Consider the following 16,203-nt stretch of genomic DNA (forward strand, 5'->3'; position numbering starts at 1 on the left):
AATAACAAAAATCTAAATATTTATCTTTAGTCTTCATAGTGATGCCAACTTTGAGTGGCATGATTGTGAATGATTTTTAGCACTGATTTTCACAAATATCCCATAATGAAGATGTTATTTTAACCAGACCTTTTTTTTTTTTTTTTTTAATTTAAAAATAGAATTTAAAGAAAGAATTAAGTGGGGTACCTGCTGGCTTAGTCAGTAGAGCATGCAACTCTTGATCTTGGGGTCATGAGTTCAAGCCCCACGTTGGGGATAGAGTTTACATTAACAATCAATCAATAAATATTTTTTTAATTTAGCTTAGAAAAGGTTAGAGTCTACCTGACCTAACTGTTCCCCCCAAATAAAACAAAGGTTTGTTTTGCTCTCTGTGCTTGAAACAGATTAAAAGGAAATAATTTTACATTATTGTCAGAACTTTCAGTTAGATAATTAAAATCCTTGATATTAAGGATTGTTGGACATATTATAATTGTTTAAAGTCTTAAGACTCGGTTTTGTATACAGTTGAGGTGATAAAGTATTGGTGGCTATTTGAAATTTGGTTTTCAGTTTTGTTGAGAACTTTGGCTTTAGAATGTTAAGTATCTGGTAGCTTCTACATTAAAATATTGGCTAGGTGGTATTAAACTTTTGTGATACTGTAATCAAAAAGTTCTTTTTTAAGCTCAAAATATAGTTAGTAACATAACTAGGTTATTTACTTTCACAGTAATTTTAGATTTTCTCTACTAAATAATTATATATTCAGGAATAGAATAGGTAATCATTCTTTTTCTTTAGTGGTAGGAAGGAAGCTAAATTTCATTTGAAGTAAATTTACTTTTGATAACTTTGTTTACTTTTAATGGCTCTAATAGTTTGAGTTTTTACCTGTTGCATTTGTTTTGATCATGAAATTTATAACCCCTGGAGAATAATAAGTAAGAATAAAGGCTCTAAAGTCAGTCAGATGTGGTTCAAATCTTGGTTCCACTATATATTAGGTTTGTGACCTTGGGCAAATTATTTAACATCTAAGAGAATTAGTTTTCTTCATCTGTAAATGGAGGTAAGATTATTAACTATCTCAAAGGATTGTTCTAACAATTATTTGTGATAATGAAAAATATGAATATAAAATTACAGTGAAAGTGAATTTGCTGAGAGTATATGCAGACAGTATTATCATTGCCAGAAAATGAGAAAATTAAACATACACTGATCTCAAAGTATTCTCTATTCAAGTCCAATATACAACTGTAAGTCTGCTTCAGGTTCTACATTTGTAGATTCAGAGTAACATAAATAAGACCTGTGGAGTCAGGCATGGAATTGAACTGACATACAGGTCGTCTTCCTATAGATAAGCACTCTAAGTCTTCCCTGTAGAGATGTCCTTTGATGTTTTGAAATGCATTACCACATTTTTCTTATTGGATCAGTTTTGTGGCTTCCTAAGGTGACGATTTATTTGGTGAGCCTTTTTTCTTCCAAGGTAGTTTTAAAGATTAAGTAGAATAGTGAAACTGGACCTGGCTTGGAATCAGCTTGAAACCAGAAATTGTGGACTTCAGTTTGGTACCTGATAACTGCAAAAAAATTGTATATATAATTAAAAAATTATGTCTACCTCTTTAACCAAATTATTGATGGACTCAAATTTAGACTTTTAGAAATTTAGACTTTTTAAATTTTTAGAATTTTTTAAGTTTTATTATATTTTAGGTTTATTTAATTATTTTCGAGGTGGGGAGAGAGAGAAAGGGTGCATGAGGAGCAGAGACAAAGGGAGAGAAGAAGAATCCCAAGTAGGCTCTGCACCGTAAGTGGAGAGCCTGGTGTGGGGCTCGAACTCAAGAACTGTGAAATCATGTCCTGAACTGAAGTCGAGTCAGACGCTCAACTGATTGAGTCACCCAGGCACCTGACTTTTTTTTTTTTTTTTTTTTTTGGCACTTGACTTTTTTTTTTTTTTTTTTAATTTTTTTCTAAGCCATTAGTAGTAATGAAAAATAAACAGAAGGGAGAAGAGATCAAAATAGTAAGAGTCTATTTGAAATGTATGTAGTCAGTTTTTTGTTTTTTTTTTTTTAATTTTTAATGTTTATTTATTTTTTGAGAGACAGAGACAGAGCAGGAGCAGGGGAGGGGCACAGAGAGGGGGAGACAGAATCCGAAACAGGCTCCAGGCTCTGAGCTGTCAGCACAGAGCCTGACGTGGGGCTCGAACTCACAAACCGTGAGATCATGACCTGAGCCGAAGTCGGACGCCCAACCGACTGAGCCACCCAGGCGCCCCATATGTAGTCAGTTTTTTATAATGATCTGATTCTTGGCAATGTAAGAATACTTTTTATGGTATATACATTGGAATACTATGCAGTTTAAAAAAAAAAAAACTAAAGCAGATTTTATTCTAATAAAGAACAGCTTCGGATATAATAAAGCAAGATGCAGATCAGTGCTGTAATATGTTGCCACACTTTTTTTAACAGGAAGATATATCTGTATATACATAATACATTCATATTTTCATCTTTAGAGTTCTGGTAAGCACAGTCACATCTGAGGGAAGGAAATATATTTTTCATTCTATACTGTTTTATACTACTTGAATTTTTAAAAAATTCTTAATTGAAGGGTGCCTCAGTTGGTTGAGTGTCCGACTTAGCTCTGGTCATGATCTCACAGTTCGTGAGTTTGAGCCCCATGTTGGGCTCTGTGCTGACGGCTCAGAGCCTGGAGCCTGCTTCAGATTCTGTGTCTCCCTTTCTCTCTGCCCCTCCCCTGCTCACGCTCTGTCTCTCCTTCAAAAAGAAACATTAAAAAAAATTTTTTTTAATTGTTCATTGTATTGCCTTTAAACAAACTTTTTATTTAAAAAGATCAATTGAAACAAAAAAGTGTTCTTGGTATTTTGGGCAATATATAAATATTGATGTTTGGTAAGAAATATTTTTTGCTATTCATTTGGCATTGAAATTTTCTGTTTTTGTGTAATTTAGAATATCAGCACAGAAAGTAAAGATAATTAAAATCTGAGAATTGAGAAAAAAAACTTGTTTCTTCTGTTCTTGAAGTTGGATAAGGTCCTGTGTATGGAAGCATAGAGTGGCAGTCTCAAAAAGTGATTGGTACTTAAAATGAAAAGATACGAGTAAGATTTTTGAATGCAAGCCCTCTGACCAAACTATGTGAAGTTTAGGTAGCTTTAGATAGTAATATCATAATGGAGAACCGGTTTCAAGAGAGAAGGAAAGCAAGAACTAACATTTATTGACAGTCTACGAGGTGTCAGGAACTTTACAAAAATTATCTTGTTTAATCATCAGTATACCATGAGTAGGCATTCTCTTTCTCCAATTTACAGATGAAGAAAGCCAAGTTCCAGAGTGACAAAGTGACTTTCTTAAAGTCCCAAATACCACAGAGCTGGTGTTTGAATCTAGGTCTGACTGACTCCAAAAATCATTTTTCTGCTATTCCATGATGATACTCCTTTAGCAAAAGTATTTCTTCCTGCCTCATACTTAAATTCTCTGTTGTAGCTATTTGGATGACGACTGTGCAGTATTGTTATTTTCTCTCTTTCCAGTTGTAGTAATAAATAGTTTTGGTAGAATCAGATACATCAGTGTGCCACACTTTTGATGCCTGATGTAAGGGAGACCTAAGCTATAATAAGATTTTTCTCTTTATTTTTAAGAATATAAATTAAAATATATGAATGTATTTTCCTACTATTTATTAATTTTTGTTTTGTTTTCCCCCAGAACTTTATGAAATCTTTCTCTCGAGAGCAAAAGAACGATGGAAAAGCTTTAGTGAAACAAGTTCAGAGAATGATACAGAAGGTGTGATTTTTTTTTTTTAATACAAATTTCTGGGTGAAAATCCAGTCACTGAAGATACCAGTGTGATTTTTACCATGTGTCAGGAACTGTAGTAATTGCTTTACATACATTATCTTCTTTAATGTTAATAGCCCTTTAAGTAGGTGGTTATCCTGAATGGTATAAAAGGAAACTGAGGCTCAAAGTAGTTAATTTGTAAGCAGTGAATCTGTGATGTAAACCCAGGTTTTTGGACCTTGGAGCTCAGGATTTATTCACAGCAGTAAGACTAATGGGGTGAAGTATTTTTAAGCTAACTCTTAACTTAAAGATAGATGGTCTTCGGGGTGCCTAGGTGACTCAGTGGGTTCAGTGTCCAACTTCAGCTCAGGTCATGCTCTCATTGTTCATGGGTTTGAGCCCCGCGTCAGGCACTGTGCTGACAGCTTGGAGCCTGGAGCCTGCTTCAGTTTCTCCCTCCCTCCATCTCTCAAAAATAAACATTAAAAAATTAAAAAGATAGATGATCTTCATTCCTCACTTGTGACTTTCTGTCTCCTCACTCACTTTCACTCACTACCTAATTAATACATTATTTATAATTATTGTGCCATAGCCTTTGTTCATTTAACTTACAGACTTCATCTTTCCTTCCACTCTCATCAGTTTTTTTCCTAGTCATTTTGGAGAAAACAGGAGCACTTTTTTCCTGTTAACATTGTATATTAAATATAGGTAAGTTTAGTCAGCCATCTCTTCTCCTTGAATAATAGGGTGCTATTTGTCTGCCAGTCACTTTTCTTTCTATATTTGTTTTACTTCATAGAAAGCAAACACTTTTCTTTTGCTAGTAAAACTCTAAAAATGAGCATGGTTTAGAATAGAGAAATGGTATACATTACAGAGTGGTTTCCTGTGAGTATGTAAACAACTTTGTTAAATTCCTTGAGTACTATTTTAGAGGAATGAAAGAAGGGTGGGGAAAATTGACTAAAGAAGGTTAGAAGACTTGATTTTGAGAAAAGTTCACGTAAGTATTGTTCGAGACCTATTAGCTATGTCAGCTATTTGTGGGAAACTAGAAGTGCAAGAAAGGACAAGATGTTAGCGGCTTTATATTGGCTTAGCCTTAGCTGTTTATAATTCTTTTTGAATTTATTTTTATGAAATATTGAAAATATAAGAATTAAAATTATAAGCATTTACTTTTGAGACATTTTGTCATGAGTAAGTGGTGAAAGTTGCACTTTCATAGAAATTAATTGCATGTAAGTGAAGAATTGTTCCAGTAAGGAACAGTGTTCTGTTTAAATTACTGATTTCTCATCTCCTGTGCGTTTATAATTTACAGTTGCCATTTAACTTTTTTGGCCATTGTTTTTCAAATATTACTTCTGCCACATTGTTTCTCTCCTTTTTGGACTCCAATTATGTGTATGTTAGACCACTTCACAGTGCCCTACAAGTCTCATACACTTAAAAAAAAATTTTTTTTAACGTTCATTTATTTTCAAAAATAATTGAGACTGAGAGAGAGTGTGAGCCGGGGAGGGGCAGAGAGAGAGAGAAAGGGAGACACAAATTTGAAGCAGGCTCCAGGCTGTGAGCACAGAGCCCAACATGGCGCTTGAACCCACAACTGTGAGATCATGACCTGAGCTGAACTCGGATGCTCAACTGACTGAACCACCCAGGAGCCCCAAGTCTTGTACACTTAAAAAACATTGTTTTCCTTCTGTGCCTCAGTTTAGATGATTTTTATTCCTATAATCAGTTTCACCAATCCCCTCTTTTCCTATATCCAGTCTATTAGATCTGTCCAATGAGTCTTTAATTTCAGATATTATATTCTGTAATTCTAGAATGTCTACCTGATTCTTTTCATAGATTCTATTTCTCTGTGGCAATTCTTCATCTTTCCATCCCATACATTTCCCCCCATCTTTTCCTCTCTTTTCTTGAACATGTAACAGTCAGTATTCTTGTTTATTCATTCCATTACTGGGTCATCTTCATGTCTGCTTTTATTGGCTGCTTTCCCCTTGATTACAAGTCATACTTTTCTGCTTATTTGCATATCTTAAAATTTCTAATTATATGTAAATCACTGAATAAAGAATAATATAGAAACTGAAGTGGATGTTTCCCCTGCAGAGGAAGCATGCTCTTTTCTGTCAGGGAGTTGGGTTATTACTTCAGTTCAGTCAGCAACTGAGCTAGGTTGGGACAAGGTTGAAGCTTTAGATATACTTAGTTCATTGTGGGATTTATTTATTTTTTTTTTAATTTTTTTTTTCAACGTTTTTTATTTATTTTTGGGACAGAGAGAGACATAGCATGAATGGGGGAGGGGCAGAGAGAGAGGGAGACACAGAATCGGAAACAGGCTCCAGGCTCTGAGCCATCAGCCCAGAGCCTGACGCGGGGCTCGAACTCACGGACCGCGAGATCGTGACCTGTCTGAAGTCGGACGCTTAACCGACTGCACCACCCAGGCGCCCCTATTGTGGGATTTAAATACCTGGGTAGGAAGAACTGTCTGTTTTTATTAGAGGCTCCTCCCTCCCCTGAGACACTCTCCCTTGTGATTCTATGTATCACATCAGTGTTATTTGGTTATGAAGAGGTCTAAGGGTTTCTCTTTTCCCAAGGTTTCTCTTTTCCCAAGCAGAGTACCTTTGTGTATGGCAAACTCAGTCCTGAGCTCATGCCCAGACTTGGCATGTGCCTCTAGGAAGAAAAATGGCTATGTAGGAAAGCCTCTTTTCTTTCTGGAATTTAAATCCTCCCTGTATCTACAGTTTTCATATGCCTTTTTAAAAAAAACTTGGGATATTTGAAGCTTACTTGTTTTTTTCCCCAGTTGTTATCGTGGGAGTGATAGTCTGTCCTTACCTTGTATAAAAACCGGAAGTAGAAATCCTTCGTATAGCTTTCTGATAAGTATGTAAATATTTTCTTCATAAAAGAAACCCTTAAGTTCTAGTAAAAGCTATGTGGCATTTCTTTAAATTTCTTGATTATGAAGCTTTTAACTTTCCTTAAGTAACATCTGTGCTATATGATTATTCTGTGTGTACAAGATTGAACTGGGTATATAGTCAAGTAATCATTTTAATTTTATCTACCTTGCAAATGCAGGTGTATCTGTTGCTGATCGGGAGGCCAGTCTGGAATTAATTAAGTTGGACATATCCCGTACATTTCCATCCCTTTACATCTTCCAGAAGGTGAGTGTTTCTAACCAGTTATAACTAGTTTTTTTTTTGTTTTTTGTTTTTTAAGTAGGCTTCATGCCCAGTGTGGAGCCCAGCATGAGGCTTGAACTCACAACCCTGAAATCAAGACCTGAGCCAAGACCAAGAGTCAGTCACTTAGCCAACTGAGCCACCCAGACAGCCCTGTAACTACTTTAAAAAATTTTTTTAATCCAGCAGAACAAATTCTCAAATGCATAGCTATTATTTTTTTAAAGGCAAACTATAAAAGTTGGAGACCTTTATATAGAAAGTGTGAAACTAGTGGGAAAATTCTAAAGGAATTTCTGTTATTTCATTCCACTAACTGAATGCATTGCCGTTAGCATAGCCCATGATACCTTTATTCATTAAGGTGCATTTCTTTGTTTTACTTTTTATTCTGTAAGGTATTTGAATTTTAACATTTTGCTTATTAGTCAGTTGTTAACATGTAAAGAACTTTTGCCCAAACCTTAGTTTTCCAGAATTACTATTGAAATGGGAAAAAAATGGCTTATAAAAATCATTTTGTGCAGAGGCTTATGAGTTGCTTGTGAGAAACGTACTTTGTGAGAAATGATTACATTTTGTGTGGACTGTATATTTCACACATGGAATTCCTCTATCTATAGATTGATAAAGTGAGATAAAAATTTTTACCTTTAAGATTAAAATTATTGATAAACATAACTTGCTGTAGCTTGATGGGTTTCTTTTGCTGAAATTATATTGTATGAAATGGAACAATCCGTTTTCATCATAATCTTGTACCAAATCTAGCAATCTTTAAAATGATAACTTGTATCTGTCAAGTGAGTTTATTTGCTTTTTCAGGATTAAATATTTTTTATTCTTTAGAGAAAATATCTTGGCAGAGTGTATTTAGAATATTTCTGATAATGATAAAATATACTAACTAAAACTAGTCATTTAGGAAGTCTTTAAAAAGTTAATTATTTGAGAATTAACTTAGAGACTATTATTTGTACAGTTTGACATTTCATTTTTCTCTCTTAAGGGTGGTCCATATCATGATGTCTTACATAGTATCTTAGGGGCATATACGTGTTACAGACCTGATGTTGGTTATGTAAGTATTTGTTTCAGTCTGGTTTTTGAATATAAACATTTTATCTTCTCAAAGTATCTTACATTGCACTAGTTCCCAAATGTCTGTATTCTCTATGTCTTATTTTTCTTCGGCCTACCAACTTACCTAGAGAGGAATCTTCCCAGGGGTTTATGAGACTGCCCACCAGATTTCTGGAAGAACTGCTGGGATTTCATTATTCAATTTGTAAACTTTTATTTATTGCCACTGCTGTTGGTATGGTGCTTTATCCCCTTCTTCCAGTGCCTGTGCCTCTAGACATAAACCTCTTCTATTATGCCAGGTTGAGGGAAGGATAGGCATCTGTCCATACAGGATAGAGGAAGGAGACTTGGGCCTTTTATAAACTGGTTGAATCCTAGTTTTAGCCTTACCTCCCAATTTCAGAGGGACCTGATAACTTCAGTTTCTGAGCCTTCCAGATGTGTGGCTGAATTGGCTTGCTGCTTATTCCTCCTCTGCTTCCTCCTCTGCAGATATTTTAGTTTCAGCATTCATCATTTCAGCATTTAACTAATTTAACATTTAGTTAAAATTTCTAAAATGCTGTTGACATTTTTATTTACTGTTTATATTATTTTCCATTCTCTTTGTCCTTCTAGGCTAATATTTTTTTTCTTTACCGTCATTTTAGTTGGATTTGGGAGGGAACAAAGAAAAATGTGAGTGTTCAATTTGCCGTGTTTAACTAGAAGTCATAAAACCTCATCTGCTCACCTCTGTCTTAAAATAGGAGAGTTTCAGAGAATAGGATTGTTGTCTGGTACAACTTAACTTACTCTGTTTTGTTACATGTTCATTTGTACGTTTGTTTATTCATTCACTCAACAAATATTTGTGTGCTCATTGCTATATGCCAGGCATTGTTCTAGGCACTTTAGATACCTCAGTGAACAAAATAAAGATTCCCCTTCTGACACTTAGGGTTTAGGAGGAGGAGACAAACAACAAACAAATAAATCATGTTATATTAAAAGGTAATAAGTGCTACAGGAAAAGTAAAAAGTATGGTGTATAAAGGGGGAAAGTGCTAGGTTTGAGAATGGGACAGGTTTTGTATTAAAGTAGTCCTTATGGAGAAAGTAAATTTGGACGAGGAGTCTAAACTCTCTTGTTTGGGGTGCCTGGGTGACTCAGTTGGTTAAGCGTCTGATTCTTGATCCTCAGCTCAGGTCTTGATCTCAGGGTGGTGAGTTCAAGCCCTGCACTGGGCTCCGTGCTGTACGTGAAGCCTATTTAAAAGTGAAATGAAATAAAGACTCTCTTGCTCATGTTTTATGTCATAGAATTATAAAAACATTATGTAATGTTCACATCTTTTAAAGATTTTAAGTAACCTCTACACACCCAATGTGGGGCCTTGAACTCACAACCCTGAGATCAAGAGTCACATGTCTTCCAACCAACCCAGCTAGGTGCCCTGGTTATAGCTTACTTCTGAGTAGAATAAAACTCTTGAGTCTTGATTATCACCTGTCTGTAGGTCCTCTGATATAAGCTTTGCATTTTGAAGCAAGGAAGTAGGGAGCTATTAATTTGTCTGGACTGTAACTACTGTGAACTGGGCTTGCACTATGGTGGGGCTCTAAGGTCAGTAGATCATAAAGGTGGAAGTGAGGAGACTACATTTTCCAATATCTCAGGAGGAGTCAGAAACTGTAGACCAGGACTCCGGTATTACTATAAGAACTTTGCAAGGTGTGTATCTTCCCCGCATTTATTTTCATTATAGTTTTCTGTTTGTCTATAGTGATTATCAGCAAAACAAAAACAAGAAAGATCTGTGTGCACGTGTGCAAGGGCAATAAAGAATAGGGAATATAAGTAGTTGACTTCCTCCCATGACCCAGCCAAGCTTAAGGGAAGGAAGAAAGATTTCAAGTAACAAAGTGGTTCAGTTACACAGGTATTCCAACTGGTAGTTTTACTTCTTTTTCTTTCTTGTTTTTTTTCTTTGTTTTTTTTTTTTAAGTAAGCTCTATGCCCAATGTGGGGCTTGAACTCACAACCCCAAGATCAAGAGTTGCATGCTGTTTCAACTGAGACAGCCAGGCACCCCTAAAGTTTTACTTCTTAAGCTGCGTGTTCTATCCATAAGGGTTTTTGTTTGTTAAATTTTTATTTTGAATAACTTCAAACAGAAAAGTTGCACTAGCTCCATCCCAGCGCCACTTCCAGGATCCAGTCAGAGTTGGATGTGGCATTTAGTTGTCCTGTTGCCTTAGTGTCCTTTCATCTGGAACAGTTTTTTAGCCTTTTCTGTCTGTCATGACTGTAACACTTTTGAAGAGTCAAGCCTGATTTTATAATGACCCTTTTTTGATTCTTTTGCAGTAGTTTCCTGATCATTTCCTCATGGTTAGATTTAGGTTATACATTTTTCATAGAAATACTATGTAAATGGTGTGCTTATTTTAGTGCATCACATCACAAGTTGATAAATCATACAGAATATTCAAAAATTGGACTTTGAAGATACTGTAGAAATAACTTTATTTTTATTTCCTTTTCATATATACGAAATAGTGATATATGATAAATCTGAGCTTTAAATAGCTCTGTGATACACATCAAATAAAAATTCTAAGAAAGTGTTGTCAGTGTTTAAGTGGCATTTTTCTTTTTTGGTGTGATGTAAAATAATGTTTTTTAAACAGCATCTTAGATTCAATTAAATATATTTTTAATTCCTTCTATTGGCTACTCTTCTATTACAGATGGTTAACAATTTTAATATAAAAATATATTTTTATATTAGAAATATAATTGTGGGGCGCCTGGGTGGCTCAGTTGGTTGAGCGTCCGACTCTTGGGTTTGGCTCAGGTCATGATCTCGAGGTTTCATGAGTTCAAGCCCCGCATGACCCCCTGCTTGGGATTCTCTCTCTCTGTTCCTCCCCAACTCACACTGTCTCTCTCTCTCTCTCAAAATAAATAAACTTAAAAAAATTTTTTTAGGGGCACCTGGGTGGCTCAGTCGGTTAAGCGGCTGACTTCGGCTCAGGTCATGATCTCGCGGTCCGTGAGTTCGAGCCCCGCGTCGGGCTCTGTGCTGACAGCTCAGAGCCTGGAGCCTGTTTCACATTCTGTGTCTCCCTCTCTCTGACCCTCCCCCCATTCATGCTCTGTCTCTCTCTGTCTCAAAAATAAATAAACGTAAAAAAAATTTTTTTTTTTTAATTTTTTTAAAGAATATAATTGTAAATAAACAGACATGGTCTTGTCTCTGTACTGTAGTAGTTTCCTATTATTGCCATAAGAAATTGCCACAAACTTAGTGGCTTTAAACAATATAGATTTATTATCTGGAAGCTCTGGAGATTAGAAGTCTGAAAGTCAAGGTATTGGCAGGGCTGTTATCTTTCTGGAGGCTCTAGGGAAGAACTCACTTCCTTGCCTACTCTGGCTTCTGGAAACTGCCTGCATTCCTTGGCTCTTGACCCTGCACCTCCATCTTCAAAGCTAGTAGTATCGTATCCTCAAGTTTCTCTCTCTCTGATTCTCCTACTTCCCTTTTTTATTTATAAGGATCCTCATGATGATTACATTGGGCACACCCATCAATACACTTACATTGTGATCTCACTATCACAAAATCCTTAATTTAATCACATCTGCAAAGTCCCTTTTGCCATGTAAGAAATCATTTTCACAGGTTCCAGCGTTTAGGATATAGATCCCGTCCTAGGCACGTTATTCTGCCTACCACAGGCTCTGTCCTCATGGAATTAATACTCTAGAAAATCAAATAGGGAATTTCTGTAGATTTTGCCAAAAGTAATCAGAAGAAGCCAGGGAAGTAGGAGGAGAACAAAACAATACTGGATCACAGAACCAAACGGAATTCTAGGAGCATAGAAAAGTGCCCATTGGGGTTTATAAGTACTGGTTATCCTGGCAAGAAGTTTCAAGATAGTATAGTAATGGAGTGGGAATCCAGACTGAGGTGTGCTAAAAACTTCAAAGAGAGCTGAGAAAGTAGAAATAGTGATTGTAGGCAAACCTTTCAAAACATTTGGTTGGGAAAAAGAGACCATGGTTTCTTTGCAAATATCCTTAGTGGTCTTTTTATGTAAGTCTATTACGCAAGTCTTTACCAGAAGTAAAGTGGGTGATGAATTTTTTTTTTTTTTTTAGTAAAAGAATGAGGTTTGTTTTTGTTTTTGTTTTTTTAAAATATTTATTTTTGAAGGAGAGAGAGAGAGTGCGAGCAGAGGAGGGGCAGAGAGAAGGAGACACGGAATCTGAAGCAGGCCCCAGGCTCTGAGCTGTCAGCACAGAGCCCAATGTGGGGCTCGAACCCATGAATCGTGAGATCATGACCTGAGCCAAAGTCAGATGCTTAACCAACTGAGCCACCCATGTGCCCCAAAGAATGAGTATTTTTATAGCAGCAGTTCCATATCACTTATTTGCTAAAAAATTCATAATAGTTCCCCATAACTCACAAGCAAGCATCTATACAGATGAGCTTTTTACTCAATGCCTTTCACTGTTTGTAAATACATCATACTTAAGTTCTCTCATTATAATATCTGATGGAAAAAAGTCTCTTCAACAAATGGTGTTGGGAAAATTGGACAGCAACATGCAGAAGAATGAAACTGGACCACTTTCTTATACCATACACAAATAAATTAAAAATGGATGAAAGATCTAAATGTAAGACAGGAAACCATCAAAATCCCAGAGGAGAATACAGGCAGCAACCTCTTTGACCTCAGCCAGAGCATCTCCTTACTAGACATATCTCCAGAGGCAAGGGAAATAAAAGCAAACATATGAACTATTGGGACTTCAACATTAAAAGCTTCTGCACAGCTCAGGAAACAATCAACAAAACTAAAGTGCAACTTATGGAATGGGAGAAGATATTTACAAATGATATATCTGATAAAGGGTTAGATTCCAAAAGCTATAAAGAGCTTAACAACTCAATACCCAAAAAACAAATAACCAGTTAAGAAATGGGCAGAAGACATGAACAGACACTTTTCCAAAGAAGACATCCAGATGGCCAACAGACACATGAAAAAATGCTCAACATCACTCATCATCAGGGAAATACACATCAAAACCATGAGATACCACCTCACACGTGTCAGAATGGCTAAAATTAACAACACAAGAAACAACAGGTGTTGGCAAGAATGTGGAGAAAGGGGAACCCTTTTGTACTGTTGGTGGGAATGCAAACTGGAGAACAGTATGGAGATCACTAAAGAAAACTAAAAATAGAACTACCCTACATTCTAGCAATTGCACTATTAGGTATTTACCCAAAAGATATAAAAATACAGATTTGAAGAGGTACATGCACTCTAATGTTTATAGCAACATTATCAACAATAGCTGAACTATGGAGAGAACCCAAATGTCCATTGACTGATGAACAGGTAAGGAAGGTGGTATGTGTGTACTACACCACGCTATATACCGCCTTCTTTATATATGTGTATACACACACATACACATACATACATACATACATATACATACAATGGAATATTACTCAGCCATCAAAAATAACGAAATCTTGCCATTTGCAATGACGCAATGGAGCTAGAATGTATTATGCTAGTAAAATAAGTCCAAGAAAGACAAATACCATATGGTTTCACTTATGTGGAATTTAAGAAACAAAACAGATGAACATATGGGAAGGTGAGGGAAAAGAGGAGAGAGGAAAACAAACCACAAGAGACTCTTAAAGATGGAGAACAAACTATAAGTTGATGGATGGAGGTGGGTGGGAGACAGGCTAGATAGGTGATAGGTATTAAGGAGGGCACTGGTTCTGATGAGCACTGGGTGTTGTATTAAGTGATTAATCACTGAATTCTCCAGAAACCATTATTGCACTGTATGTTAACTAAAATTTAAATATAAAGTTAAGAAAAAAAGTTCTCTCATTATAATAAATCGTGTGCTTCAGCTGGGCTGGTCCTACACCTCTTTACTCCTATTTCTTTTCTGCCACTGGAATGGTTTTTTCGTATTTCTTCATCCTACTTTCCAGGAACCCAGCCTCACTGTCCAACCTCCCACAACCTCTTCTGTCTTAGAATTTCAGCAGCAGTTCTCATACATTTCTTTTATTCTTAGTTCCTGACTTTCTACCTCAGACAGATGTGCTATAACAATGAAAGCAATCACCTGATTTTCACTATACTCTACTTCAAAAGACTTCAGACTTAGAGAAAATGAAAGTGAGACAATACATGGAGATAGACTTTTGTAACACGTAAAAGCCAATACTTTATTCTTTTTTTCCAAGAAATTTTCCTAATTCTTTTTATTTTATTTTTCTTGTTTTGAGAGAGAGGGTGGAAGTGAAAGAGGGGCATGGCAGAAAGAGACAATCCCATGAGGGAGAGAGAGACACACACATACACACAAGTAGGGCTCACCTAAAGTGGGGCTTGTGTTCACCCAAAGTGAGGCTTGTGCATACCTGAAGCAGAGCTGGAACTCACCCTATGTGGGACTCAAGGTCATGAACCTGGAGATTGAGCCCTGAGCTGAAGTCAGATGCTTAACCGACTGAGCTACCCAGGCATCCCATTCCCTAATTCTTTTTAAGCCATAACACATGAACAAGAAATGTAAAATTAGGGAGATTTCATAATTACTAGCAGGTTCTCTGTATTTACTTTCATTGGCAAATAATCCTCGTGGTCTAGTGGTTAGGATCCGGCGCTCTCATTGGCAAATAAAAAGAAATCTTGATTAATTCTACTTTAATCATTTTATAATTTTTTAAGAATACTGTAAGGTAAACTACATAGAATTATTATTGTAAGCATATTTTGATTAATTTCTTTTCTCTTTGAAGGTCCAAGGGATGTCCTTCATAGCAGCAGTTCTCATTCTCAATTTGGAAGAGGCAGATGCCTTCATTGCGTTTGCAAATCTCCTCAATAAGCCATGCCAGTTGGCCTTTTTTCGTGTGGATCACAGCATGGTATGAACATTTGGAATGAATCGTATTTTCCTTTAATTGTTGGTTTCTATAGTCTGAATGCTCTTTTGGAGGGAAAAACAGTAATTGGAAGACTAAAAGAAGTTTTTCATTGAATTACGGTTTTGCGAATGCTTGATGAAAAGACTCAGAAAGAGGTGCTAAGCAAGACTTTGTTAATTTGTTATTAGGGATTTAATTTCTTTACTTCTAGAGTGTACTCTAGTATACTCTTTAATAACTTTATTGATATTTCTATCTTTAGATGTTGAAATATTTTGCAACGTTTGAAGTATTTTTTGAAGAAAATCTCTCCAAACTATTTCTTCATTTTAAATCTTACAGTCTTACACCAGACATATACTTGATAGACTGGTAAGTCATAACATACATGAAATATAATTAAAAATAAAAAACCAAGTAGGGGCACCTGGGTGGCCCAGTCAGTTAAATGTCCGACTTCGGCTCAGGTCATGATCTCATAGTTTGTGGGTTTAAGCCCCACATCAGGCTCTGTGCTGACAGCTCAGAGCCTGGAGCCTGCTTCAGATTCTATGTCTCCCTCTTTCTCTCTGCCCCTCCCTTGCTTGTGCGCGCGCTTTCTCAAAAGTAAAATACTTAAAAAAAAAAAAACTTTTTGTGTAATTCAGGAACTAAAGTAAATCTCATGTACAGGATTATACATCTGAAAACTTCTTCCCTTACAAATAGAGAAATTCACATTTTTGTGGGGAAGCATTTGATTAAGAACATGGACTCTGGGCTGAAATCAGAATCCCTCAGTTTGTATTTTAGTCTCTTATATAGAAAATGAGAATAATAATATCTATATCTTAAGTTGGTATGAGGGTGTTTTATATGGATTATCTCATTCAATGCCTAGTACATACTACATATACTCTCAGAAAGAGAGCCATTTCTTTATTCTTCACACACAAGAGCTTGTGATAGTTACAATAGTGGGGTTTTTTTTTGAAGGCTTTATCCAGCTTTTTGACAGAAGAGTGGAGCCTTATTTAGGTGCTAATGCCTTTTTTTCAACTTTCCAATTTCAACACTTCCTTGCCAAGG

General features: G+C 36.1%; 1 protein-coding gene across 5 annotated transcripts in view; it reads left to right on the top strand.

Moving 5' to 3' along the window:
- Positions 1–16,203, top strand: part of TBC1D12 (TBC1 domain family member 12) — a 108,909-nt gene that overhangs the window by 80,562 nt on the left and 12,144 nt on the right. For all 5 annotated transcript variants that reach the window (XR_009252467.1, XM_058697227.1, XM_058697226.1 and 2 more), the window contains 5 exons: positions 3,762–3,842; positions 6,963–7,051; positions 8,079–8,150; positions 15,007–15,135; positions 15,398–15,507. Coding sequence is in view for 4 of the 5 variants with exons in the window: in XM_058697227.1 (XP_058553210.1) it covers positions 3,762–3,842; positions 6,963–7,051; positions 8,079–8,150; positions 15,007–15,135; positions 15,398–15,507 (481 nt within the window). In the remaining variant the exon portion in view is untranslated. The remainder of the gene's footprint in view (positions 1–3,761; positions 3,843–6,962; positions 7,052–8,078; positions 8,151–15,006; positions 15,136–15,397; positions 15,508–16,203) is intronic.

Source organism: Neofelis nebulosa, chromosome 13, assembly GCF_028018385.1.
Source record: "Neofelis nebulosa isolate mNeoNeb1 chromosome 13, mNeoNeb1.pri, whole genome shotgun sequence".
In the NCBI taxonomy this organism is placed as follows: Eukaryota; Metazoa; Chordata; class Mammalia; order Carnivora; family Felidae; genus Neofelis; species Neofelis nebulosa.